This window comes from Stigmatopora nigra, chromosome 14 (assembly GCF_051989575.1).
Source record: "Stigmatopora nigra isolate UIUO_SnigA chromosome 14, RoL_Snig_1.1, whole genome shotgun sequence".
Lineage (NCBI taxonomy): Eukaryota > Metazoa > Chordata > Actinopteri > Syngnathiformes > Syngnathidae > Stigmatopora > Stigmatopora nigra.
The window spans coordinates 9,518,347-9,545,187 of record NC_135521.1 but is presented as its reverse complement, the minus strand read 5'-3'; the positions used below and the strand labels follow the sequence as shown (position 1 = coordinate 9,545,187).

The 26,841-nt window shown below is 39.8% G+C and overlaps 3 protein-coding genes across 11 annotated transcripts in view; 2 read left to right on the top strand and 1 right to left on the bottom strand.

The window, feature by feature from the left end:
- The first annotated feature begins 32 nt into the window (after window positions 1-32).
- hnrnph1 (heterogeneous nuclear ribonucleoprotein H1) lies at window positions 33-5,794 on the top strand. Of its 6 annotated transcripts, none has more exons than XM_077732279.1 (11): window positions 33-182; window positions 721-804; window positions 885-1,046; window positions 1,321-1,464; window positions 2,219-2,357; window positions 3,338-3,540; window positions 3,696-3,811; window positions 3,932-4,067; window positions 4,146-4,223; window positions 4,954-5,049; window positions 5,155-5,794. In XM_077732279.1, the coding sequence occupies exons 1-11, from the start codon at window positions 44-46 to the stop codon at window positions 5,250-5,252; spliced, it is 1,395 nt and encodes a 464-aa protein (XP_077588405.1). In that variant the 5' UTR covers window positions 33-43; the 3' UTR covers window positions 5,253-5,794. The 6 variants fall into 6 exon arrangements, with proteins under 6 accessions (XP_077588405.1, XP_077588404.1, XP_077588403.1 ...); XM_077732278.1 differs by having other exon boundaries at window positions 4,146-4,253; XM_077732277.1 differs by having other exon boundaries at window positions 3,338-3,576.
- Window positions 5,517-26,841, bottom strand: part of rufy1 (RUN and FYVE domain containing 1) — a 46,871-nt gene continuing 25,546 nt past the window's right edge. Inside the window, exons 5-22 of one of the 3 annotated variants that reach the window (XM_077732275.1) lie at window positions 10,400-10,545; window positions 10,133-10,321; window positions 9,805-9,984; window positions 9,610-9,727; window positions 9,251-9,352; window positions 9,054-9,177; window positions 8,919-8,980; window positions 8,700-8,835; window positions 8,343-8,444; window positions 8,160-8,276; window positions 7,743-7,910; window positions 7,577-7,674; window positions 7,389-7,508; window positions 7,192-7,321; window positions 6,803-6,897; window positions 6,672-6,720; window positions 6,541-6,618; window positions 5,517-6,469 (exon numbers count right to left, since the gene is read on the bottom strand). In XM_077732275.1, coding sequence (XP_077588401.1) covers window positions 6,326-6,469; window positions 6,541-6,618; window positions 6,672-6,720; window positions 6,803-6,897; window positions 7,192-7,321; window positions 7,389-7,508; window positions 7,577-7,674; window positions 7,743-7,910; window positions 8,160-8,276; window positions 8,343-8,444; window positions 8,700-8,835; window positions 8,919-8,980; window positions 9,054-9,177; window positions 9,251-9,352; window positions 9,610-9,727; window positions 9,805-9,984; window positions 10,133-10,321; window positions 10,400-10,454 — 2,067 coding nt within the window. In that variant the 5' untranslated portion in view covers window positions 10,455-10,545 and the 3' untranslated portion in view covers window positions 5,517-6,325. Of the gene's footprint in view, window positions 6,470-6,540; window positions 6,619-6,671; window positions 6,721-6,802; window positions 6,898-7,191; window positions 7,322-7,388; window positions 7,509-7,576; window positions 7,675-7,742; window positions 7,911-8,159; window positions 8,277-8,342; window positions 8,445-8,699; window positions 8,836-8,918; window positions 8,981-9,053; window positions 9,178-9,250; window positions 9,353-9,609; window positions 9,728-9,804; window positions 9,985-10,132; window positions 10,546-26,841 lie in introns of all 3 variants that reach the window. The other 2 variants (XM_077732274.1, XM_077732273.1) reach the window with 2 other exon arrangements.
- On the top strand, window positions 12,650-16,659 carry hbegfa (heparin-binding EGF-like growth factor a). Of its 2 annotated transcripts, XM_077733561.1 has the most exons (6): window positions 12,650-12,818; window positions 13,426-13,659; window positions 13,732-13,930; window positions 14,319-14,474; window positions 14,607-14,693; window positions 15,602-16,659. In XM_077733561.1, the coding sequence occupies exons 1-5, from the start codon at window positions 12,776-12,778 to the stop codon at window positions 14,677-14,679; spliced, it is 705 nt and encodes a 234-aa protein (XP_077589687.1). In that variant the 5' UTR covers window positions 12,650-12,775; the 3' UTR covers window positions 14,680-14,693; window positions 15,602-16,659. The 2 variants fall into 2 exon arrangements, with proteins under 2 accessions (XP_077589687.1, XP_077589688.1); XM_077733562.1 differs by lacking the exon at window positions 14,607-14,693.

Below are 26,841 nucleotides of genomic sequence, written 5' to 3'. Positions count from 1 at the left end.
TTTAGCGCTCATTAACAGTGCTTTATCACGTAGTTCGAGCCTCATGCTGAGGCGTGCGCTTTATGGTCCTGGAAAAGGGATAAGAGCTGCACCTGGCAACCATACTTTAGGTTTCTTTCAGCTACAGCAAACGGGCCTTAGTTTCTTGTCTCCTCGTCGCATTCTCTCTACGAATAAAAAAAGTAAGGAATACACTTGCGGTTTGATTACACTTTCCTCAATGTAAACTTGTCCCTTCTGCGTTTTGATGTTAGCTATCAATAAGATCGCTAACATATTTATTGATGTAGTTAGCAAATGCTAACGAATTAGCCTAATGTGGCTCTTTCATACGCAGGCCGCTTTTGTTCTAAGGCGGAGGTGATTACGCGCGTAATTCTGGAAAATCGGGCAAATTATAACGATCTATTCATGTTAGTGCCTCTTCTACGTTAAAAGTAAGCGTTGAAGTGTATTAAGCATCATTATGTGAGACAAATATATTCCATTCTGGCAATCTCGTTTTATTAATCGTGTATTACGTGCTTTCCTTACGTTGGCGGGTTTTGCCTTTAGACTCATAAATCGAATATTATCGTACATTGCAATAAAATAGTCGTAATCTTCATGGCGCAAACCACGTGCGTGCAGTATTAAAATTGAACTCTCGTGCCTGTATGACGTTGCATATTTTAGAATCGGTTATAAGAATTAATATTTCTCATTAAAATCTTATTGCAGATATGTGTGATGAGGGTTTTGTTGTACGAATCAGGGGTCTCCCTTGGTCTTGCTCGGTGGAAGAAGTAGAAAACTTTTTCTCAGGTGGGTCTATTTTTATCAAAGCATGAATAAATAGTGGATTTTGACGTAAAGGGAGATTATGACTTTGTGTTTTGTTTTAGATTGTAAAATTCTTACTGATGGAGATGGCGGAGGTATCCACTTCACCTCTACAAAAGAGGGGCGTCCCAGTGGAGAGGCCTTTGTTGAGCTGGAAGCAGAAGAAGACCTCAAATTAGCCTTGAAGAAGGACAGAGAAACTATGGGGCACAGATATGTTGAGGGTGAGCAGTTGAGACGAATACCATTTGGGATAATCGACTAATAATAATGATCATTTTGCTTGATCTGTTTGGCCTATGTACAAAATGCATCCTGGATTAAAGTAGTGCGATTTGTCCCTAAAAATTAGGTCAAATATCTCAATTGGCTATGTTTTTGGTGGTAAGAGTATCAGGGCAAAATGCTAAAGCAACATGAAGCACATTTGCATTTTTGCCGACGCCACTGAATTGTTTTATCGCAAAATAATCAGTGTTGTTTTGTGTGTTATAACAGTGTTTAAATCAAACAATGTGGAGATGGACTGGGTCATGAAGCACACAGGTCCAAACTGTCCCGAGACAGTAGGAGATGGGCTCGTGCGACTACGAGGCCTCCCCTTTGGCTGCAGCAAAGAGGAAATTGTCCAGTTTTTCTCAGGTAAGAAGTTATCTAAATTTATCACTCTGATTTTAAAATATCTTCTTGTCTATACCTTTCCGTTCTGAGTCTGATTAAAAACTTTTGACCTACAAAGCCCCGACGAGGACACTTTAGGCAAACACATTAATCTTGCAATAAAATGCTTCCCTTTTTATTGTAAAATTAGACACCGATCAATTACACCTATGGTCGTTTAAAAATTATTTTCCTTTTTTTTTTAAAAAAGTAAATTTTCAGAGTGGAAACATGACTTTCCATAATAAGTCTCTATAGTCTGCTTTTATGAACAATTGTACACTTAAAGCAGATCAATTCCCTACTCCCACTCTAAATTCAAATGAGAAAAAATATATAAAAATTAAATCTTGTCATATCAACATGTTTTACCTTCTGTTTGCTGTCTTAGCTCCGTGATTTTCTTCTTTCAAATCCTATGAACACATTTGAAATTGTTTTAGTGGCACAGATGGCGTCTTAAAGTAATTTAAAGGTCACCCACCAGATTTTGCCATTATCAACACTTACATTTAACCTTGACAACACGACAGCCCATTTGCAACTTTCTCCCTATTTTCTTTTAAATCTTTAAAAAAAACATTCATCATCTTGTGTTCAAAATTGCCAATGACTCGAACTTTGTGTGATGTTGTATAGTGTTCTTTAAGTTTTTTTTTAATTTTTTTTTTCTTACTGTGATCGGGCATGTGATTTAATATGTTCCCCGCTGGGGTTATCTGTCCTTGGGTTGAAGGGTTGGAAATCGTGCCAAATGGGATAACATTGCCGGTGGACATCCAGGGGAGGAGTACGGGGGAGGCCTTCGTGCAGTTTGCTTCACAGGATATAGCTGAAAAGGCTCTAAAGAAACACAAGGAAAGAATAGGGCACAGGTGGGGATGGTTGGTTGGCTGGCTGGCTGGAAACATTGCTTTTTTATTTATATTTATATAGATATATGGTGTGCACTTTCAACATGAAATCACTTACACTTGAATTTTATTTAATAATTTATTTCTTGTATCTGTACTATAAACACACTAATCTTTATTCCCCTAGGTCTGGGTGATATAATGAATTAGACTTTGTTTTTTAATTAATAATGTTTAAAGTTCCAAATGATTCGTAAAAATAATTTGTGTCTCAGAATGAAATTGAGCTAACATCCCAGTCAATAGATAATTAAACAGGAATAGTTTTAACTTTTGTGTTAGGGGGTTCACAGCACAAGTAAAAAGTTTTCCTTTTATTTACCCTTCATGCAAATGACAATTTAGTGAAAAAAAAAATAACACCATGAAAACCACACATAAACATGACATTTTGAGTTAAGCCGACAATCCTACCATTTGTTCGTCTCCCAAAGGGAACAAAAAAACAACAACAAAAACCCACATTTTGATCCTTAGGCCATATCGCTCAGACCTAGTTTCTATTATGCAACACAGTAACATTGTTCCACAGTAATAGTTGTCAATTAAAATTGACCACATGCACAAATTTAGCAGACATAAGTAGCGGTTTACATTGGTAAGGATAATGCCTGGTGGTGCATCAGAGGCCAACTAAGCTGAAGGACACGGAGCCCACCTCCACAGGTAACACTTAACGAGCTTCAAAAAGCTCCACGACTGAGCCCGGCCGGCTGTTGGAGCTTTTAATTTGAAAATCTAAATTAATGTAGTCTCTTACCCATAAGAAAATTGAAATCAGGCACCCTTCATTTGGCAAGCTTTAATTTAATTTTATTCCTTTCAATTAACACAAGTACAAATAGTGCACTATTGAGAAGAACTGATTTTGCATAGCCTCAGTTGGATTATTATTATTGTTTTATCCCCCGATCCGAATTGTAATCTCCCCATGCACGTAGGTACATTGAGATCTTCAAGAGTAGCCGCGCCGAAGTGCGAACACATTACGAGCCTCAGAGGAAGCCCATGGGCATGCAGAGGCCCAGCCCTTATGACCGGCCCTCCGGGGGGCGCGGTGGCGGCGGTGGAGGCGGCGGCGGCTACAGCATGATGAACCGAGGGGGCTCGTACGAACGAATGCGGCGCGGAGGCTACGGAGGAGGTGTGTCGAGCGGACGAAGAAGTGAAAACCGATTTGGTGATCGATTAATTGTTGATGAATTCTCTCCATTCATGCCCACGAGGCGCTCAGGCGGCCGTGCGGCTCCAAACCATCCCTTCCTAAAAAAAAACCCTGCTGGTTTTTCCATCGCGCAGGCGGTTCGGATGGCCGGTACAACGATGGCGGCGGCTCGTCTTTCCAGAGCACGACGGGCCACTGCGTCCACATGAGGGGCCTCCCATACAGAGCCACTGAATCGGACATTTATATTGTAAGGGGCAGTTGAAATGGGAAGGCTACTGTTGCGGTCTTGTTTGTCACCATTTTTAATCCTATATGAATGATGGCTATTTGTTTACGACAAGGAAGCTAATTGTTGGTCTTTCGGCAGTTCTTCTCTCCGTTAAACCCAGTGCGGGTCCACATTGAGGTGGGTCCGGATGGCCGGGTAACTGGAGAAGCAGATGTGGAGTTTGCGACGCACGAGGATGCGGTGGCCGCCATGTCCAAGGACAAAGCTAACATGCGTGAGTTGGGAATCATGGTCATGTGGTGGAGAACTGTCTCTAAATGTGTTCTTTTTTTCCCCTTTTGCTTATTTTCAGAGCACCGCTACGTGGAGCTGTTTTTAAACTCAACAGCAGGTGGCAGTAATGGCGGCTACAGCAGCCAAATGATGGGGGGTGAGTACGGTTTACGGCAGACCACCAGAGGTGGGTAGTAGTGTGTTAGTTACTTTGTAACATTTAGTTGTGTGACCTTTTGAGAAAAATGTACTTCTTAGAGTAACTCTACCAACTTTTACCTGATGAGATTTATGAAGAAATGCTACGCTTACAAGTCGTTACATTTTTAATGTTTGCCAGACGCCTACAGTAAGTTTAGAAATGTGACCATTGGGATGTAAGAATAATTTTGACAATCAATCAAGTGCAATAATGCAGTCAGTTGGTTTCTTTAAAGTGGCATTTAAAAACTAAAATCTGAGTGCTTAGACTTCAAATTTCAGTTGTCTTCCCATTTTTATTTGGCACCAATAGACTACAGAAAACAAGATATGGGTTTTGATTTTAATGGTAGGAAATATTTGCTCTATTAAAGAGGACTCTTGTCTTTGAATGGGAGATGTTTCATTAAAGCAAATTAAATTTGTATTGATTTGGCATATGATATAAGTTACACTTAAGTATGAAGATAATAACAGTTCACATTGATATTGTCGCAAAATTACATTGTGTGCTTTCCACCAAGTACTGGGGTATTTATTTTACTTGCACTTGAGTAATTGTTTTTTAATGCTAAACTTGACATTTTTGGTTGCACTACTCATTTTGGCAGAACACAACTTTTGCTATTAAATAAAAGGGAATCTAATTTTGCGTCCGCATTTTATTTTTTTGGGTCTATCCCCAGGCCAGAGTCAGTCGTCTTACAGCAGCAGCCAGATGAGCTCTGGCTATTCTAGTGGATACAGCAGCCAAGGAAACATGGGTGGCTACAGTGACTATAGTGAGTGCCATAGCGCCTGACCTAAACGCCAATCTAAGTTTTGACGTGGCGATTCACCCTTGAACTGCCGAGGTCCTATAGTTTGTATTTTCTCTCTCTTGTTAGGTAACCAGGGTGGAATGGGAAGCAGTTACTATGGTGGAGGTGGTGGTGGCAGCAGCAGAAGCTCCATTAATGGAATTGGAGGAGGTTGGGGAATGTAGATCCTTTTTTCCTTTTGATCTTTTTTTTTTTTTTACTATTGTACCCTTTTTGTTCAGTCAGGTTCAACTCAGTTTAGTAGTTTACTGCAAGAATCCATAACGTCCAGGTGTTTAACATGGTTCAGGTTAAGTGAAGTATTGATGATGGGTGAGGCTTGTTTTTTGGGTTTTTTTTTTCCAGGTGAATTTTCCTGAGATAGAAGAGAGATTTTTGTTGCTATCCAATTTCACTGTCCTGTTGGTTTTTAGAACATGGCAACTTAATTTTTCATTTTTCCAGGATTGTCATTTTGTGTTCCCTGCACATTTTATAGATCAGAGTGCATGACCAGATATGTTTTAGACATTGTTTCTACTTACTAAAGCAGCAATGCTGCATTGCATTTGCAGATGTGACCCATTCAAAGACACTTTCTCCATTGGAACCATTGCTAGCGACTAAACTTGTCACCAACTGAGTTGCTATTTTATGTCTTCTGCCTCTAATGCTGTTTGTATTTTCTGTGAGTCAAGTTAATAAACTAGTTGGATTCTCATGGAAACTGCTTTTTTTAATTCATTCATTAAATATCAAGTTAAAAATGTCATACTCTGAGATAGAAAACAGCTCTTGAGTATACAATCCACATGTTAATTCTAAAATATATATTTTTTTAATCATTCCACAATTTACAAAGGTGCATCACTGGACTGATAGAAACTTAAGCTCTTACTGTGGTAGTTAATTGAAGTGTGAATATAATCAAATTTAGTGGGGAGGGACCACCTCAAAATTAGAAATGCAAAGAAGTATGAAACTGCCTCTGGACCAGACTATAAACAAGCTATTTTGATTGAAAATAGTGTGTATCTATACATTAGATCAAATGTAAACAGCTGACCTTACACCTGAATGGGAAAATAACCCAAAATAAGTACACGTGAATGTGTAGCAATGAAAATTAAATCTATAACAGCTATGCTCCAGGTTTGCGACACATAAATGTGCCTCGGACGACACCAACTGACCTTCAAAAGCAAACGTGGCCGAACAGTGCAGTGTGAGTTTGGGAAATCTGCTCCTCGGTGTTTTGTCATGAGGTTTGGGGCAAACATCTTTGCGTCAACAAGGAGTGACACATATCACAAACCCTCACGGGACGAGGATATGAAGGTAAAGCCAGCTCGTTACTGGAGCAATTGCTGCAGTAAATATCCCCGCAGTTCCTGCAATGGTGCTGAAAATATGCAAAAACTGCTTGTGAGCGTAAGGTATCAACCCAGAAGCAGAAATAAAATTGGTACTTGCCTTTCTTCGGGAGATGGAGAACTCCTTTTCGCACAGCTTGCACTGCGTGGCCTCGTCGTCTTTTAACCACGCGTGACCCTGCCAGGAAGAATGACTTGCCTTGGCACAATGCACGATCACGTAAAACCTACCTTCAGTGCTTTGTTCACCTCTTTGAAGTCCTCCATCTTTAGTTTGGACCTTGGAGAGATACAATGTTTTAAATTGTAGATGTCAGTGGCAACAAAAAGAGAATCAAGGGTCAAGTTGAAGGAGCACTGACTGGCTGAGATGGAGCCCCATCTCCTGCAAAGCCTGCTCCTGCTGTTCGCACAACTCCTGCAGCTGATGCTTCTCCTGCTTCAGGTCCTGGAGCTCCTTGGAAAAAAAAATACAAAGTCTTACCAATCGGGTGGAGTAAAGTCTTTTCCGCTGCTTTTTGTGTGTAAAAACGTGTAATTACCAAAAATTACTCTTCTAGTTCATCCATAAAGTTGCCATTTGAACAAACTGAAGTATTTTTGGCTCATTTCACTTCTGAATTTCTGCCATAAAATGCTTTTCTAAACGTGACATTTTGACAAGTTTTATCTCACAGTGAAATGTAATGGTTACACATTGACAATCCCCCCCAAAAAACACCAATTGAGATAAAATTCCTGAATTACTAACTGCGTGCAGGCCTTGGAGTTGTTGCAGTTGCGTGCGAAGCTCAGCACTATTGTCCTGCTCTCTCTGGAGGGCTTTCTGAAGACTTTGTCGCTGCTCCCTCTCAAGCATGAGTTCCTTCTCAAAGCCAAGCCTCCCCATAGAGAAGACAATAAGTCAAAGGCCAACAATTGCAAACTACACGATGAAGTTGGAAGTACCTTTGTACGTCCAAGTCGCTCAGTTGTTTTTCAAGCGTGTTTATTTTCCCCTCCAGCTCAGCCCTTACATTTTTATCTGACTGGTTGCTCTTCTTACAATCCCGTTCTGAATCGTGAAGCCTGAAAAGCAAGTCAGTTAGGTAGCATCAGTCAACATAAAATACTGCTATCCCTGCAAAAAAGCATACCTGAGCTCGAGATCAGCCGTGGCTTTCACCATGTCGTCTAATTTCCGCTCGAGCTGTTCCACCTCTGCCTGTTTTTTGGCTGTCTCTCGTTCGGAGTCCTGCAGAGTCCCAAAACCCATCAAAGCGTGTCATGCATCTCAGCTGTAGTGGAAAGACGGCCACTTACCTGTGCTTTGTGGAACATTTGAAGGTTGAGAGTTTTCACTTGGTCCAACTGGAGTCGCAAGGCTTCCAGTGAGTCCTGTTTCTCATGAGAGTCCTTCTCCAGCAGGTTCATGGCCATCTCCATTTCCTGTTTTAGCACTGTCTGCAGCTCCAGCTCTCGTGCCAACTCCTGGAATGACCCAATGTGAGATCTCGGACAAGCAGAAAATAAACACATTTTTACTAAGATGTCTCATATACTTCTTATACAAAATGGCAGCATTTGAATAGCTGTAGAAACCAAGGACCCTGAAAGGATTAAATGAAAATGAAAATCAGAAAGGCATTTTCATTTTCATTTAATCCTTTCAGGGTCCTTGGTTTCTACAGCTATGTTTTTGCACTTGTAGTTCCTGGAGACTGACTATGGATACCTGACCTGGTGAATGCGTTTTTCTTCCTTATATTGCTTCCACACGACATTATACATGTCATCCAGGCCTTGCCGAGTTTGCTTGTACGTCTCCAGCTCTGCCTGGCTGTCCTGAAGTGCAGCCTGGGTGTGGAAAATATCACAATTTGCCTCGCCTTTTTCAGTAAATGATCGCAATGCCATTCAGACCTCTTTCTTTTTCTGGCTGGAGAGCAAGATCTGCGCACTGTCCTCCTTTAGCTGTTCCTGTTCATCTCGCAGAGAGTTGATTCTGTCCGTAGCTGCCGTGAGCTAAAAAGAGAAATTTATGATCAGAAATATAGTGGCCTGGATTATGATTTTCTGTCCTGGGGGTCCTTCCAGAATTGGGGGAGCTTTTACATCACCCCTTCAAATTTTATTTTTTTACTAGAGTAGCACTCTGAGACATCAGACCTCCAACAAGTGAAAACAAAAAGAATACTTGGAGTCTGAAGTAACGGCTATTTTTCCCTCTCCACAAATCACAAAAAAATGTTAACGTTGACAACACAATCAACTTCTGACCTCTTCGACGAGTTTGCTGTTGGTTTTCTCCAAACAGTCCATCTTTGCCTGAAGGTCCGTGACAGTTCCACTCAGGTGACGATTCAACTCCTCAATGTAATGCTTCTGATCCAATATGGCGGTCATCTTAGCATCACTGACAAACATGAGAAAGTCATTAGAAAAAAAATTCATCTTCCATCAACGTCACTTCAGATTTTTTTATGAGCTGCTACTGACTCTTTTGGATTCTCAGTGCTGGCGGGGTCTTTGAGATAGAGGGAGAAGTCAATAACCCCTACCTAAAAGACACAGAAAAAACAGCATGGATTGTCTGATTTAGTAAATAACCAGGGATGCAGTCTTGTTCTCTACCTGAGAATCCAGATCTTCGCCTTTAATGCACAGGTTTGCATCAATTACATTGAGGCCAACCAGCAGCCCCCCCATTACTGCCCCTTCCTCCTCCATCATGAGAGCTTCAGGCTCATAGAACTCACTAGAACACAATGGTGGATGGTTTTTTTACTATATGCCATTTGTAACATAGATGTTTCAGATGTTCAACTCACATCAGGAGATCTTTACGGTCCAGCAAGACTTTCATGTAGTCTGCCATTGTCTTTTGCATGAGCGCTAAATGCAGCCATGCCCTTCCTCTCCCCAAACCAGTCCTAAAAATAAATGAACGATGAATTTAATCATTTTCTATAACGCATTACAGGGGTCAGCCAACCAATGATGCGTACATTTTGTTCACGCATTTAGACTAGATTCTTAAATGAAAGGGTCACAGTAATACACAAAACAATGGCACCTACTTTATAGTGGGTTTGCTTTTTTTAAGTTAAAAGCATTTTTGACAGACATGCGCTTATTATGAACTTATTAAAATGACAATTTGAAGCCCCTTCATTTCCCCAAAGCATACTTGATTCCCGGCAGGTCTCTTGCACTTGTCACAATGTTGGCAGATTCTGGACACAACATCTCAGTCAGCTCCAGAGGGCCCCAAATGGATTTATTCTGACCAATGAAGGACTTCTTGGCTGAAAATAGTTATGCAAAAGCCCACACATAAACACACAGAATACCTTTAGAGTTGATCAGTTAGCAGATCGGTCACCTTTTAGCCCATGTTTGAGGCAGTGCTCCAGAACTAAGAAGAACTGCTGCAAAGGCGGGTAGTCAGCATCCAAAGTCCTGCCCAAACTCAGCGAGGACTTGATTAAAACTTTGATGCTTAACTTCAACATGCTGAGAAGATTGGATCTTTCTATTGCCATGGGCTCTTTAGGGAGTGACACTGAATTTTCACAGAAAACACAATCATAAAAATACATCAGACTATGTCAAATGTTCAAGAAACTATCTTGTGTTTACATATAGTAATACATCATTTGTTCTTATTACTCAGACAACTTATTGCACGCGTAGGAATCTATCACTCCTACCTGGAAGCTTCTTTCCCATGCAATTAGACTCGGTTTGGGGCTCCTTGTCCACCGTGATGTTCTCAGCGGAGCTATGCGCGGAGTTCCCCCGGGTAGAAGCGGAGCTCACCCCGCTGCTGAGCGTCCCCGTGGCCTTCCGAGCCAGCGAAAGGAGAGATCCTGACCAGCTGCTCTCCGACGATGATCTCTCTGTCCGGCCGATGGCATTGTTGTTGCAGGCGTCATTGTCAGGCTCTTCGTTAGAAAGTTTGGAGACCTCTAACTCACGTTTTGTTGGATCTTCAATTACAGCTGTGTTTACTTCCCCTAAGTCGTCTGCCATGTTTGCCCCCACTTTCGTGACAGCCACGTGACACCCGTCAGTCTCTTTATTTTGGTGGTTATTAAGCCTGATAAACTTTGAGTATCGCCACCTACAGACAGGAGGGGGAAATATATTAGCATTCAATAAAAGAAAACTTTGTAATATAATTTCAACCCATGCATTACATTTTTAGATAAACAAATAATATAATACTAACACAAAATTGATTAAAAATGTTCAATATATTTTTGTATATTATATTTATATTTCAATCCGGAGTGTCAAACAAGGGTCTGCGTGCAAGGAATAGAATTATTTTTGTCACTGTAAATATGGTAAAACATATTTACCATGAAAACCAGTTTGGTAGCTCCAAGTGGCACTTAATAAATAGGTAATAAAATTAAGGGCACAACTTTTTAACCACTTTCCACGGCCCAAGTTTCTTTTGGGCTGTGGAAAATGGTTAAAATGTTTTTTTTTAGGAAAATATTATTGAATATCGCCCATGCAAGAAGCTTAAACTCACCTTACATTCTGTTGTACTTTTTATAACACTAGATGGAGCTGTTTAATAAACCTCTATGAACCTGAAAATATTTTAAAAGCAGGAAAAGAATGTAGAATTTTAGTATTTTGTTTTATCTAATCTTTGTTAGAAAACTGCAGATATTTTTGTGAGGAGAAAAATAAATGTCTTTTTTGGTATTTTTTTAAACTCAAGTTGAATGTTTTTAATTGTTTGTTGTTATACCTACTTTGAGGCTTTGAAAAATACATCTTTATAATAGCGTTGGGGTAGAGGTATAAAGTTTGTAGAATGCAGACCTTGAGACGTTTGATAGTGGTTTTTACTCCCAGTTGTTTATGTTTCTGGAGGATTAAAAACTGAAGACATAGTTGTGGTCTTATTTTTTAGCTTGGGCTGTCTATTTTTGCTGAGCCCCCCAAAACCCCCACCCTCACTTTTTCTGTGGTGAGAGATACAAATATCACTTTCAGAAAAGTCCCGACTATTAAAATCAAATCATGACTTTTTTTCCTTACTCCAAATTATTTAAAGAGAATATGACCCCTTGAAATTTTAAATTGTATTTTTGAATCTTCCATGTTTCATGTTTTAATCTGTATTAATGTCTTTACTGTGTGAAATGACATCATATTGTTAAATCACAACAATTAACTTCTCGCATAAAAAATATGCGTCTTTTTCTGTTTTTACTAACACTACACTAAAAAGATCACAGTGTAGAGTGGAACATGTTTAAAATAAATAGAATTATCACTAACTGGTTTCCCCACTTTGGCACCAATAACAACAGAAAGCTTCCTTGTAGCCAATTAAGGAGAATTTTTAAAACATTCTATGATTCAAAACTATGTCAGTGACATTCTTGCGGTGTCCTTATGGAGGTGACTAAATTGTGCAATTGCGGTATTTTCTGTGTTTTAGCCATTCAGTTGTTAACCTACTTCCTCCAGGTTTTTATCCTGTGGCATCATCTTTTGGATGTCAATTGGCTGACTGAAAATGTTTCACCAATAAAATGTGTTGCTAAATTTACGAAATGATTTCCTTATCCAGGCCCTGAACTAACAAAGCAGCCCCAAATGGTAATACTTCACCAATAGTAAGAGTTTTTCTTTATAGTCCACACACTTCTTTCTAAACACTTCGTTCTCATTTACTCACACAAAAGTTTGTAAGTTTTTGCTTCATTGTTAGATAGTACCATGATTCACCACAAGATAGGGCGCATGAGCAGTACACTCTAGCCTCACTATTGCTGCCTGTCCTTCATGTTCCCATTTTCCCTTGCATTTAGTGGTATTACAAGTAGCAAATTGGCAAATATTTCCCATCTGTAAAATATTAGTCAGCATTTACTACATTTATACTCTGTTGGCTTTATAATCTGTGAATCCCCAAAGCCACAGTGCTCTTGGAAACATTTGAACCACATTTTAGACTGCTGTTTACTCTATATTTGATGATAAAAAACTTAACTGTTATTCCCAATAGATTTAATGTTTTTTTTTCCATGTATTTTGATTACTTTAGTTTCAATGTGGCATATTTTTGGAGGGATTTTCAGTGTGAATTGTGAAGAACCAACACAGTGTGTGTGCGTCTATGTGTGTGGGTGGGGCCACAATGGCGAGAGGCCCTTAAATAAGCCGCAGTCTCACATTTGAAACGCTTTCCCTCTTCACTCCACACGCGCTCTTTGCGTCAAATCCCACCAACGCCTCCCAACCGGCGGAATAAATTGCCACAAGGATTAATTATCATTTGATTTTTTTAAAACCATCCATTTTTTTTTACAAGTCTTGTCATCATGAGGATTTGCAATATTATCCTTTTGCTGCTTCACACACTCGGTAAGTTAAAATATTGAAGTTGTTTTTGTTATTTATGCGTCTATCTGGGTGACATCATATTAATAAAAAAAATCTCAAAAATAACTGGTAAACTTGCCAAACTTTTTTTTCCCGATGTCATAACCTATGAGGCCGTCTCGCTATTTTAAAGCGTGCTTTTATGTAACTGGATCCATTTATTTTTAACTCATATTCTTGCTTGACATTACTGTCTGCTCACAAGTGCTTAATGTGAAGGACTGTGGGTAAACATTTCTTTGTAGACAATAAACTACTGCTTGGAAAATAGCTATTCTTTCACATGAGGGGATTATGTCAGAATAGGATAGGTGGTTTAGAATTATGTCATGAAGAATGGTAATTCTGCTCCTTTTTGCCCTTTAGCAAGGCAGTGACTTTGAGCCAACACCCCCAGGATAGTAGTTGTACATCACTTTTTGGTGTCAAGAATTAAAAAAAAATAGTTCTGTTAGCCCAACCCCTTTTACAAGTCGTCTGGAGCATGTTCGAACTTGTCTGCTTTGGTCCGCCCACCTTGGCACGCTTGTATCTTTGCCTTTACTCCAGTCAATACCCTTTCTAACGCTCTTGTTTCTTTCCTGAACAGTGGCTTCCAAACTGGCCTGCGGGGCAGCAGTGGATCGCTATGAAAGTGACAGGCAGCGGCACACGTCTGTCATCAACTTCCAGGACGTGAGCAAAGATGGAAGGCCGGAAGAGGAGAGTACCGTTACTCCATTGGAGGAGAACGAGGATGAAGAGTACGATGATGAATACAACGACGATGGAGATGAATATGAGGAGAGCGCGTCAGGGGATTATGAAGTGGAAATGCCAAGAGGTGAGCTCCCCAGAGTCATTACAGACAATGATACTTTTATCAGATTGGCTAATACATAATTTATTTTTTTAGTTGCTATGTCAAGCAAACCCCGAGATCCAGCTGCCATCTTGGAGGGGGAAAACACTGAAGGACAGAGAAGGCATGGAAAGGGACGGAAGAAGGGAAAAGGGAAAGGAAAGAAGAGGAATCCCTGCCTGAGGAAGTTTAAAGATCTTTGCATCCACGGCACCTGTCAATACCTGAGGAACATCCGACTTCCCTCTTGTGTGTGAGTATACTACATCAACTGCTTCGTCATCTCTCAAAAAACCTTTCCATAGGAATGATAGACATTTTGGGACATTTTTTTCTTTTGAGGCAAAATGGGAGTTTTTGGAGTGAGGTTTGGATATGCTGCCAATTGAACGCAAGCCAACTTTAAATGGAAGCCATTGCCATTTAATTTTCATTGAAGCCTCTCCCTGTCAAAATGAATGAAAGCCAGAAATGTCTATTGTCAACCAATTAATTGATTCATGAAATAACAATAAGGAACTTGCAACATGAGAAATTTTCATCAAATTCCTCAGTTTAAGAGTTCTACATGGTCATTTGTTAAGCCTACTATGTGGTCAATGTAAAAGCAATCTCTTACAATCTTTTCTTGACATTTACAGTTGCCACCCAAGTTACTCTGGGGAAAGGTGCGAATTCTTCACCCTGCCCGTGGAGAGGCCTCAAGAAGGCTACAACCGCACCACAGCTCTAGCCGTGGTCGCCGTGGTACTCTCATCCATTTGCCTCACCATCATTGGCCTTTTACTCATGCTCAGGTCAGTTTCACATACCAGACACGCACGCAGGTTCACATACTACATTCACACCTTAAAGTTTTGTAGGGAATCGTATAGGATGATAAGGGTAATCGTTAGGCCTAAATAGTCCCGTTTTCTGATTGATTCCAGGTTTCACAAGCGGGGAGCGTATGATGTAGAGAATGAGGAGAAAGTCAAGTTAGGGTTAGCGTCCAACCACTGAAGAGATAACGAAGGGTGAGTACAATTTAAGTTAAATTAGAAGGGGTTTAAATCATCAAATTTAGGATATTTGTTACAAAGTGCTTTGATACAATATTAAATACATATTAATCACAATTGCATTTGACCTCTAGTAATAAATATGTAAAACTATTTCAAAGTATTCAAAATGGCACATCTTAAAGATAGTCAATATTCTGGATTTTTTTTATCGATTTGATTGGATGGTTGTTTAACCAATTGACATAATGATCCAGACTGATATATGATTACACCCCTAACATTAGTTGGTTTTCTAGTTTCTGCCCAAAAATATTTTTTAGTCACAAGATGAAGAAGCAGATACAATTATTTAGAGGGTAGTGATAGTGTAGTGGTTCACATTAGTGTGCTAAATTTGGTTAGCCCATATCTTGCAAGTGTACAGCGGCTTATATTTGAGCTGGTTTTGGTGAGCTGTTTTTAGTGAGCTGTTTCTGTTGAGCTGTTTTTGGTGGGCTGTTTTTGGTGAGCTGTTTTTGGTGAGCTGTAATGGGTGCGGCTTATATACGTGTGCTCTTTTGTCTGAACTGTACTAACAATTAATTTTCCTGATGAATCATTCCTGTATAATGATGGACTGGTGGCGGGAAGTGTGATGCAATTTACAAATTGTGAACGCAAATAGTGGCAATTTCCAACACAAAGTCACTACAACAGAAGTAGACTTACAAGTAAGAATGATAATCTCTATTGGATGATAATGTTATGACAAAAGGCAAATGTTAGGTATAAGACAGTCACAAAAAGATTCAAAATGTAAACTTATTCTAGACAGCGTCGTAAAATCAGGGCTAATATTGCACATTGACACAGTTTTCCTGCCATATTTTTGCATGAACTGATATACTTATCTTATTGTTTGTTCTTTTCTCTCCTTTTAGGCAAAGGAGCGGCGATACTACCTCAAAATAGAAAGAGAAAAGAACCACGGAAGGAGGTCCTGAAGAAAAGCAAAGAAACATAAGAGAATGAAGACGGGAAAGTGGGGGTGTCTGCTTGGACCCTAGCTGGATGTTCACGTAAAAAAACAAAATGGACAGCTTGGCATATTCCTGCAGGCCTCAGGAGAAAGGCAGCCACATGTGAAAGTGGAATACTGGGCGGGCCGGACGATGGACTGAAATGGAAGTGTGGCAGGCACTTAAAAAAAAAGACAAGAAGAAGAAGAAGAAAAAGGAACATTTGCTGCTTCGTGGCAAGAAGTTTCAGACTGAACTGAATATGTTCGATAATGCGAAAGAGAAATCTCAATCTGAAACTTTTGTCTAGAAAATAAAACGGGCAGCATTTTATATTTTCCCGCACAAGCGCATCATTTTGTTTTTTTTTTCTTTCTGTACAGTAAACAGTTTATTTATACATTTTAATTTATTTATTTAAGCTAACTGTATTTATGTAGGTTTTAACCTTCTTCAACAGTTCAAAATGGGTGTTACACTCTTTTTTTGTATTCTTTATTGGATATTATTTATTAAGAAAAAAGTACAAGGCTTGCAGATCCTGGAGACAAAAATTGTTGAAAAAAAAAGATTTGATACATTTTCATTGACTTTTGGCACTAATAACATTATCAGTAGCACTGTGATTTTTTTAAAGAAATGTCTTTTACTGATTAGTGTTATTTACAAACTGTCGTTTTCACTGAAAACAAACAATCCTAGCAGCAGTCGAAAGTGAAAAAAAAAATGCATTATCTATGTCTGTGTTAACGGCCAAAATGGGAATCCAAATGAATCCAATTTAAGAAACTATTGAAAGAATTTTGGTCTAATTCTGTTGTTTTTGTTCTTGTCTTACCACCATTTAAAGAGAAACACTTACAGTAACTATTAAGCAATAAAATGTGAATTCAAGTGTTCCATGGTTTCAAAAACTACAGTTCTGAAGTGATTTTTTTTTTAAAAATGTGATTTGAATCAATAAAATATCTAAATTATTACCTCCTGTCTGTTGCATCTTCATTCATTTCTATATTTATTGAAACAATGGTCACATTGTGGTTTGATTACAGGTGAAAAATAGATTTTAGCGGGTGCTTTGGAATGCCTACTACAGTTATTATACTACATGGAAATGCTCAGTCTGCATCATGATAGATACCAGCTTGTACTTTTGGTTCAGGGTTAAGCAACAAAAATAGTAAACACAGAATCCACAGATTTAAGTTGTCAAGTTATGTGCTTATGTGCGTGTGTTCTTTTTTTTTTTGTGATTTCGCTTATCCCACAAAGTAAAATCAGTACACTTGTATAAAAATGAAAGATAATCTGAAAAATATGATAGCAGTAACCCATTTAGAAATGCTATACATATTGTTTTTTCCAAAAGATAAGTCTGATAAAAGATATATTTAATCACCCAAAAGTTAGGAAAATAAGATTGATTTTAGCAAATAAAGAAGTAGATGGCTAACTATTTTATTTTAAGTCTCCTTTTAATTTCACTCACAAATCAAGAAAGATAATCTTTTTTTCTGTAAAAATGATGCATACTATATTAAAACTATTTACAAGTTTACATATCACCTTAAATGTCTGGACTGTTTACTTTTAATTTAGCTGATTTCAAGTTTAAAAACAAACTTGTAACCATTGCTTTCTTATCATTTATTAAACATTCCACACTGGGTTATGCAACAGCTGTCCCCAATTTACAAGTGTAACTGCTGTGTGTGAGTTTTTAATGCTGAGTCGACACAGAGGGTAAAACTCTGGTGATGTTACACAATTAACACATCACAATTTTCAATGTGTAGCCTTAAAGTGAAATACAGACATTATCAGAATCATCATGACGGATCAATGAGACACTTTACGACCTTGCGAATTGAGACGATAGACATATGAGGTACAACGAGCGGCACACTCATGACTCACGCAGCCAAGCAAACAGATGTTGTGTTCAAAGACACACCAGCGACTAGAAGATCTGAAACATTAGCCACTCCTGAATACCTCAGGGCTTCACGGGAACCACATGTGGTAAATGTAGCAGGATGCTACAACGCTGTCATACACGCGGCTTTAATGAGGGTTAAGGACACCCGAAAACCCCCGCTGGGCTCAAAGGCAAGCCGAAATTGAGTCACCCCTTGAAGTTACCTCCTCCACGGAAGTTGTTACACGGCCCGTATGTGTGTGTTGGCCTTTTGTGCGTGTGAGAGTTAACCCGTTTCCTACATGCAGAAAACCACAGCACTCCCTCATAAAAATATAGAGAAATGTTTAAGGCTTTCATTTCCTTATTTGTAATATGTGTGTCATTCGAAAAAATGCCCTATGTCCTAGAAGAGTTCAAATGCTTTGGGAGTGAGGTATTTGATTGAAAAAACTTCCACGTGACCAATTTTATGATATCAATTATTTGAGCATGGATGTTATAACGGAATCAGTGAGGATTTGATAACGATTGAATTCAAGAGCTTTCAATCCAATCTATTTCTCATCTCATTTTCTGAACCGGTTCATCCTCATTAGGGTTGTAGGGGGTGCTGGAACCTATCCCAGATGACTATGGGCCAGAAGTGGGGAATTACCTCAATCGGTGGCCAGCCAATCGCAGTGAACAAGGAGACGGACAACAATGCACACTCAAACCCATACCTAGGGTGAATTTAGAGTGTCCAATCAGCCTACCATGCATGTTTTTTTTGGAATGTGGGAGGAAACTGGAGTGCCCGGAGGAAACCCACACAGGGGAGAATATCCAAACTGCACACAGTTTGACCGACCTGGATTTAAACCCAGGGCCCCAGAGCTGTGAGCCTGACATGGTAACAACTCGCCCCACTGGGCCACCCAATCCATTAAACATAATGTTACAAATGAATTTGGGTGTTTAGACTATTTTGCTCTTCTCAGAGATTTAAACAAAAACCAACTAACTAAGCCTTTGGTATTTTCAGGTACCATGAATGGCAATATATGCACATTTGCAACCACACATACGTGTGCGACAGGGGATGGTCACTTACAGTAGTCAAGCCACATAATCCCGTCCCCTCAATGTCAAGTAGCAAAGACACAGAAATAGTATCGTGTGGTCATGCTCACATAGCTGCTATTCCCAGGATGATGGGCACCCAGAAGATGGAATGCTGAGAGAGAGGAACGTACCAATGGATTTCAGATGTTTAAGTTAACAAGAGACACGGTAGGATGCCCATATGTGCTGTGGTATAATCTATTTTACCAGCGTTCTCTATCAAAAGATTCAAAGTATTCTTGAGTTGTCACTGGTTGGACTGGATTCAATCCTAGTGAGGAGAGTGAGTTTGTTGTGGAAAGGTGCTTCCTGCCCCGTTGAGAAGCAACAATGGGTGCTTTCCCTGGAAGTGCGTACGCCAACACTTGGAAACACAATCATTTTCTTTACTGCACCTCTTCAACGGAACGGCAATGTTCTTTTATAATCGACACGTTTGAGTTTTCACTTCACGGCAAAGACTTGCTTTTGCATTCTTCCACAGCTGCTGCTGTCATAGAGAAGCGATGTGACCCCAGGACTAACCCATGAGGTGGTGACAATCGTAGGATGACCAAAAAAGCCTGCACACACAATAGATGAGAGTGTAGAGGCTGACACCGTTGAAGAGGCGATAGGGTGAGACATATTCCTGAGGTGAAGATACGCATATAAAAGCAGGGATAACTGTCAAGGAGGAAATTTGAGTTCCTCTTTAGTTCCTGCGTTGGGCTTTATTCCTGTCTTGCATACCCCATGCTCCATTTCCTCATCCTGTCTCCTTTTACTTCATCTTCCTGTATAGTTGGTCACGAACGGATGTATGCATTAAGGAATGAAAGCACGTGTTTAATATGCTTTGAGGATATTTATAGATTAGGCAACATCCTCCAGGTTTTACACGGTTTTCCGTGGCACCTGCGTCCGTACTATTAACGTCTAATACAACAGATTATACAAAATTCTAATGCTTTTGAGAATTAAAATTCCTCATTGCAACATTTGGATGAAAAAAAACTACATTCAAAACTGTTTCATAATATGACAAGCAAGGAATATAATCAAGACTGAATATTAGCAGAAGGCAATCTTACAGGAAACGTTTGCTGTAAAGATTTGTCTTAGTGAACTAAAAGGAAATAAACACATTCTTCCTCCGCCCAAGTTGCACCCTCCCGCCAATTTTTGACAATGACATGATTCATTGTCTCTGAATGAAGTCTCGTAGTGTAATGATGATTGCGCGAAAGTCATTCTGGACAAATGTCCAACATCTCCATAAACGGGATAGTTGCTGAATCCATTGGACCTCACCAAACACAACTAAACCTTACCATTGGCGTTAGTATTTTTGCATTGTGGGTGCAAGCCATTGTGCTTTATTCCACCCGTGATGTCAGCAGGGTTCTGACTGGGCAAAGATATGCCAGCAGATTTCCCGCTGCTGATGTCACCCTGCCCAGCAGACACTTGTTATGTATGTATCACACTATTAAATTCTCACCGAGCTCTATTTAGGCCCACAGGAGGCTAACGATGGCATCGTATGACCTCCCGGGGAAGACGGCTTTGGTGCGACAGCAACAAATACACACAAACATTATCACACACACACAAAGGCAAAGACAAACAGACAGGAAGGAAGGCTGACTGCACGCTTGACTCATCTGTTTTCTCTGCCTTTTACAGTAGGCCCTGCGGCTCAGTAAAGTCCGAAAACTCCTCCCACATCCGCCCTGTGTTTGTTTGTAGAAGCAGCGACCTATTGGCGGTTTTGAAGGATCAAGTGGACGCGTGTTGGTCAGTTGAGGTGGCTGCCACCACAGCTTATTACAAAAGAGGATGTCAGAGCTGACAGTAGAAAGCTCTGGTTACCAAATGAGTGGGCCGCAGACATTCTTTTTCACTGTCTTTCCTCTGTGGTTGAATGCTGTGCATACCGAGAAGAAGAAGAAGAAAAAAAAAAAAACAGCAGCACATTGCTAAATATCTTGAACCATGACTGTGACATAGGGTACTGAAAGAGATATTGGGAAAGAGTGAAGTCATTTTTCTCATGGAGAACGGTTGCGTCAGGAAGGGCATCCGGCGTAAAAAAAAACAAAAAAAAAACTGTGCCAAATCTAAAGGGCGACTCTACGGGGATAAGACAAAATTCCAACAGAACAGCCCTTTTTTATGACCGTCTTTTAGTTTCAGTTCTACCATTTTTGGTTATGGGAAAAACAGCATTATGAGAACTGAGGGGTTCGATTTTGCATCATCCAAACGTGGATGGCCTCAATGCAAATACGTAAGTACAGTTAAGGAGTGCACCATTATAGCTAGAAAAATGTACATAAAAAGGTAATAATTCTAAATTTAAGATTCATAAATTATAATTGTGTGTAACTGTCTTATAATAAATTGATGTGACAGGCCACGTCTAACATGAAAACACACTCACATACGCATTGATTTGAACATAAGTGCATCTGGTAATGTCATAAGGAATTTGAGCTACTCACATTTGATTAAATATTTGCTCCCATATGAAAAATTGTTCAATATTAAATGTGTTCATATTTGCAAAATGCTGAATATTTGAACAACGTACTACATATAACATTCAGTAAATTACTGACTAACATTGACAGTGAATAATCACAACCAAGCCTCCGAGTCATAAAAGATTGGACATTATTTGTTAGTGATGGCAGGGAATGAATGAAACAGAAAAGTATGAGGCATGTTTGACCAAAAGCCAAAGGAAAGCCAACTTCCAAGAAGCTACTACGATACGTTACTTATATTGGATATGAAAATAAAATGGCACACACTTTCCCTTTTATCCATAATATTTTCCACTCTTTTGGGAAGACCTTGTTCAAGAAGTTGGATGGAATTTTTGCCCAGTCATTGAAAACGGGATATTCGATGTTGCCGGGTCTTACTTTATGCCTCGAGTTATTCTCGCAGTACAACAAAACTATACATATGAAAAAACTATACATGTATATTTTTAAGCTTATTAACACCATTACCATTAGGTTAAAAACTATAGGTTACTGATTTTATTTACTAGTTTCCAGTTTGGGTCATGAGGTCAAAAGGTGAGAAGGTCATGATTAGACAGATAATTCTATTTAAATCAAATTTGCATGGCTGGTGATAAGAAGAGAAAAGGAAAAAGTCATGACATTTTGGAGAGACTAGTGCCCATCTAAAAATGACATCATTTGTATTTTGAATTTGACTTATTTCTCATTTGAACATTTTCAAAACACTAGTCTCATTTGATTAAGTAAAGTGCATCAATACTTGATGCTGCCCATTACTGTTTTTTTTTCCTTTTTTTTTCTTTACACCATTCATTACTTCCACTTGAATGCAGTCAGCCCATTAAAAAGCCATTAGTTGTGGTAGTACCCTGTCAGAGGATATCAAAGTGTATTTTTCCAAGGAAAGTTGGACATTTTTGCACTCTGGGTGGTCTGAGGTAGTAGTTCTGGAGATCACCAGTCATTATGATTCATTACCTTAAGAGTAAAATGTAGTGCTGACCAAAAAGTGGCTGACTTCTTAACCATGAGGCCATTAATATTAATAGGCCGTGACCACTATGTCGACATCCCGCTGCTTAGAGCATAGCGTTAAGGAACCCCAAGACCGGGACCACGTAGAGCACACCAAGAGATGAGCTTACTTCTTTTGAAGTCATCTCTCTTCATTTCTCTGACTGTCAACAAATTCACAGAAGATGACATCACACCAGTCTACCCACAGCCTCTTGGTGGGGTCTCTGACCTCAGTGCTACTTTCCCCTTTTTTTTGCTTCTCTAGTGAGAGTGGGAGCTGCCCAGAGAGTTGGAATGCCGGAGGGTAGCTCAGCAGCTGAACGAGAGCGCGGCAAGCTAAGCGAGGGGGATTTTCCCCCCTCCTCTCGGGATGAGATCATGGATGATGGCTTCTCAGAGCGAAAGGCAAAGCTCGTGGCAGCTAAGACGCGCCCCTGGCTTGCCTTCTGCTGCTTCATACACACAAATACACAATTGTCAGGAATGACATCTCGTTTACATCTCTGCCCGTTACGCCACTACGGTTAGATCATTAATTCAATGGACATCCAACTCAATGGGACAGACAACACCTATGTTGTGTGCATCCTGGTGGAAATAATCTTGTTAAACTTTTGTGGGGCGCTTGTTTAAATTGTGGGCTTTCATTGAAACTCCTGCAATCACAGAGACTAAGACTTGTGGTGTCTTGTAGTGCTTTCGATGTGGTTTTTTTCTGAACCGGTCATTCCTCTTCATTCAAAGGGGAGTGGAAAGTCACATTTTTTCTCCTATTATCTCCATTTCACATTGTTTCTGGAGCGCCTGTGATGGCCTATTGGTAGGCAGCCTGCCCTCTGTCCCCCAATGAGTCTTGGTATTTGGATGAAACAAGGATATTAAATAAATGCTTAAACTGCTTTCCATAGGCTACAGTAGATCTCTCCAATACACAGTGCTTTCGTCATCAACATACCATGCGGCAGTAGCAGGCATTTTAGCCGAAGGCAGTTCAGTCAAGCCCCAGAGGGACGATTTAGCTCACTCAGCCAAGTGAAAAGCCCACTAGCCCATTACCAGTTGAGAGATGGAAGCGATTAGTAGCACTCTACAATTAGCGTAGTCAGCACTCCCAGTTGATTCAATAGTAATATTGTCTCATCTCGAGGAGTGATATCAGATTCTTTGTTCCCGCACAGATTGGCTGTTGAGGCCCGCTGAGCGGCAACTGTCGAGACGGCAGGATGATGATGCTTATTATTGTGATTACTCAGCCTCTTTTCCTCCCGACGCGTGAGTCACGGAGACCGACGCTTTGTGGCTTGCTGCCCCGGTGTGAAAAATATCTCTCCTTCACTCTGTGCGTGGATTTCGGGAATGCCTCATAGCAGAGAGGCTTTGTCGGTGCACAATGGGGCCCTGCAGCTGAATATTGCACATGCGTGTGGGTGCAGTTGTTGTTTTTAGGCTTTCTCTGATCTTCTCCTAGTGAGATGGATTGTAGGGTTTACTGTTTTACACCCCACCCATTTGCTGGACTCTCAAGGAAAATGATAGTTGCTGTGAATATAAATGTTTAAGATAGACTTGGGCTGATTATCTGAATTGGACAACTTTAAGAGCTTAAGATGCAATAGTAAAATTTCTGAGATGAGGGTTTATTTATAATTCATATAATTTTTTTTTTAAAGTGATCATTACTCTAACATGTATAAGTGACTTTTTGGGGTATCATGTATTCAACACTTTATTTCCGACTGGTAAAATCAGACAACAACAGACGTGCAATTCATTGAAACTGAAAAGACTGCCTGAGAATGTCTGGCGTCGTCAAAGGCAGCCAATAAATTCATATGTTAAGTCTATCTAAGTCACTGTGTGCCATGTTCCATAGTGAAAATATCTATAGTACTCGTTGACCATCCATTGTGGACGGCGTACGATTGTCTAAAAATATTGTCTACCAACTCTTCCACATGTATATTTTCTAACTGTAAACTCAAGGATCAAGGGGTTAATTTCTGGTCAGTCCACACACAAAACCCAGCAGCTGTATAATATTGCTTGGGTACCAGTAGCAAAGCAGTGAACGCCTCAAAGCTCAAGATGCTGGTGGTTAAAATGAAAAAGGGAGCCAGGAAGTCACACAGAGGATCAGAAACAGGAAAAAGTCGAACTGGCCAATAAGCGCAAGCACCTGCTTGGCTGCAAGCGCTTTTAAGCCAGATGCTTATACTCCACCACCAGTGGACCATGTCTGAAAACCACCTGTTTTTGGCTCCTGAAAGCACAGCTGTGGAACATCAGTGGAAGAAGCTAGTGATGGAAACTAGACAGCGTCTCAACTAATTCATGAGTCATGTCAATGCTGAAAGAACCCTGAGTACCCAAATATAAATTTTTAATGGGTGATGGTTGAGCTATTACTTTTCTCCGAGCAGTTGGAGTACCTTGAGAACATCTCACTATCCTTCTGGCACAACAAATTCTTACTGAAAGGCCAAAATTGATTGACGGCAGCCTGTGTAGTGTTCAACTGAAACGCCAATCGGTAAAACTGTTGACAAGGTGCAGCACTGTTGAGAGAATATTTTGTAGTGAATACTGCTTCTGGAATGCTGTCCTTTCTTCTCTACTAATTTTAGGTTTTTTTTTCCCTCGATCTTTGTGAATCTTTCAGGCATGCATCTGAAGAGCTTCCCCATTAAAAAGGCTGTGTTTTCAAGACAAATGTGTGATTGTTTGAAGCTGCAGGTGCGTTGGCAATTGTGGGAGTTCCCTCGCGCTAATTACAGGCTTCCAACTGACACGTTTATTGACAATTGTAAATTCCAGAGTTGCACTGTCATTCTCCTTCATACAATTTCTCATAAAACAAGTTTGGGATATTCTATTCATTAACTTTTACATGCACATGGGTAATAATTCAAGTCAAGGGTCAGGACATTCCGAGATTTACAGAACGAGACATTGATTTCACCTGCAAGTTTGAATTCTAACTAAGATCCAGAAGCTACCCATAGATGGAACATAGATGAGCTTTTCAACCAAGTGTAATTGACCACAACATCCTCCCATTGCTTATTACCGGCCTCGGTATCTTGGCATTTCTGTGACAAATGGGCACACCTTCCCTCCACCTCCTCTTCCAGCAACAAAGCCCTCATATCAAACAGATCCGCAGACCAGCAGGAAACGACGTCCCCACATTACAGCCTTTGTTCAGGAGGCTCGATTCATAGTGAATTTGAAACCATGCTGAGTTTTGAACAATGTGTGGTGTAGAGAAAGAGAGAGAGAGAGTGGGCACTGGCAGCGATCCAGGGTTCAAATTCCTGCCACTCCTGTGTGTGAGTCTGCGAGACCTCATTATACTACCAACCAATACCATAAAAGAAAAGCAGTGGTGCATCCGGTAAACTACAGTAATAGAGGACCATTCAATCAAAGGCAACTCTTTAGCATGCCAGTCTGTGCCAACCATTGCTATAGTGACCAAAAGTATTGCCATGTAGGGAAAACAACATCATAAAAGAAAATTGCTGTTGTGTTTCACAGTCATTATTGGACTGTATGGCTGTGTGGGTGGGAGTAATTGAAGGCAGATGTTTCACTCTTTGGATACTGAAAGAAAGGTTTTGTGCGCCTTACAGTTGACAGTGAGGATGAGGTTACAAATTTCCTTGTCCGTGTTAGTCAGTCTTCCTTAAAGAGATCTCGCACATTATTTCCAATGGTAGCCTTTCTCTGACATTTCGCTATATGAGTCGTTTTCGGTGTTGGAATTTTCCCTTTGATGTGAATGTGTGAGTGGGTCATGGTGGACACTTATCTTTCACAAGATAGCAAATATTTGTCAAAAATTAATGATTGATTTGGGAGCTCTGCAGTGAGGGTGTTGCCTCTGGTGAGGACATTAAGCGCGGTTGAAACCAATTTAAGAAGGATTAAAATGACAGTTAAAGCTTTGATGCTGTTTTATAGTTCTGGATTTAAATAATACGACATGAATAAATATTATAATTACAGTGGATAGAAAAAGTCAACACCCGGTGTTAGAATACATTTGGACTTATTATATAGAAAGTTAATTTTATTTATGACAACAAAATTAATACTGTATGTTCATTTAATTGTTTTTTACATTATCCATTAGTAATAAAAAAAAGTGCTAAACAAACTCTAGTCTTAATAATAATGGCTTTTTTTACATTTGTCTTTGGAAAGTTATGATCAACCAACAAAACAATGATTAAATATTATAAAATTGTTGTTTTGAAAATGAAGGTTGGTAAATATTAAGTTTTTACATTTAAAAATAGAGGTGTAATTGGGGTGGAAGTGTTTTCTGCTATTAAATGAGGGACATTTTACAATTAATGGGCAGGGAACAATCCAAATTTGATCTTGCCCATTGTGAACTAGGACACACTGTAGTTCTGTGAGAAGTGAACAAGTGATGTTGGTTTCAAACAAAATGGATGTAATTATTAGTTAATTTGTTGGAGTGAATCATTTGTACTAAAAATAGAAGCAGGAACCTAATGCCAGTGCATAACAAACAATTGCGTCAACTAACAATTCTAATTGTCATTTTTGTCTGGTCTATATTGCACCTTTCC

Coding starts and splice junctions, on each gene's coding strand:
- hnrnph1 (XM_077732276.1), top strand. CDS start 44: ATGCTGAGGCGTGCGCTTTATGGTCCTGGAAAAGGGATAAGAGCTGCA. Junction 1,047..1,320: donor GGGGCACAGATATGTTGAGG/GTGAGCAGTTGA, acceptor GTGTTATAACAG/TGTTTAAATCAAACAATGTG. Junction 4,254..4,953: donor TTTACGGCAGACCACCAGAG/GTGGGTAGTAGT, acceptor GTCTATCCCCAG/GCCAGAGTCAGTCGTCTTAC.
- hbegfa (XM_077733561.1), top strand. CDS start 12,776: ATGAGGATTTGCAATATTATCCTTTTGCTGCTTCACACACTCG. Junction 12,819..13,425: donor TTTGCTGCTTCACACACTCG/GTAAGTTAAAAT, acceptor TTTCCTGAACAG/TGGCTTCCAAACTGGCCTGC. Junction 14,475..14,606: donor GGCCTTTTACTCATGCTCAG/GTCAGTTTCACA, acceptor GATTGATTCCAG/GTTTCACAAGCGGGGAGCGT.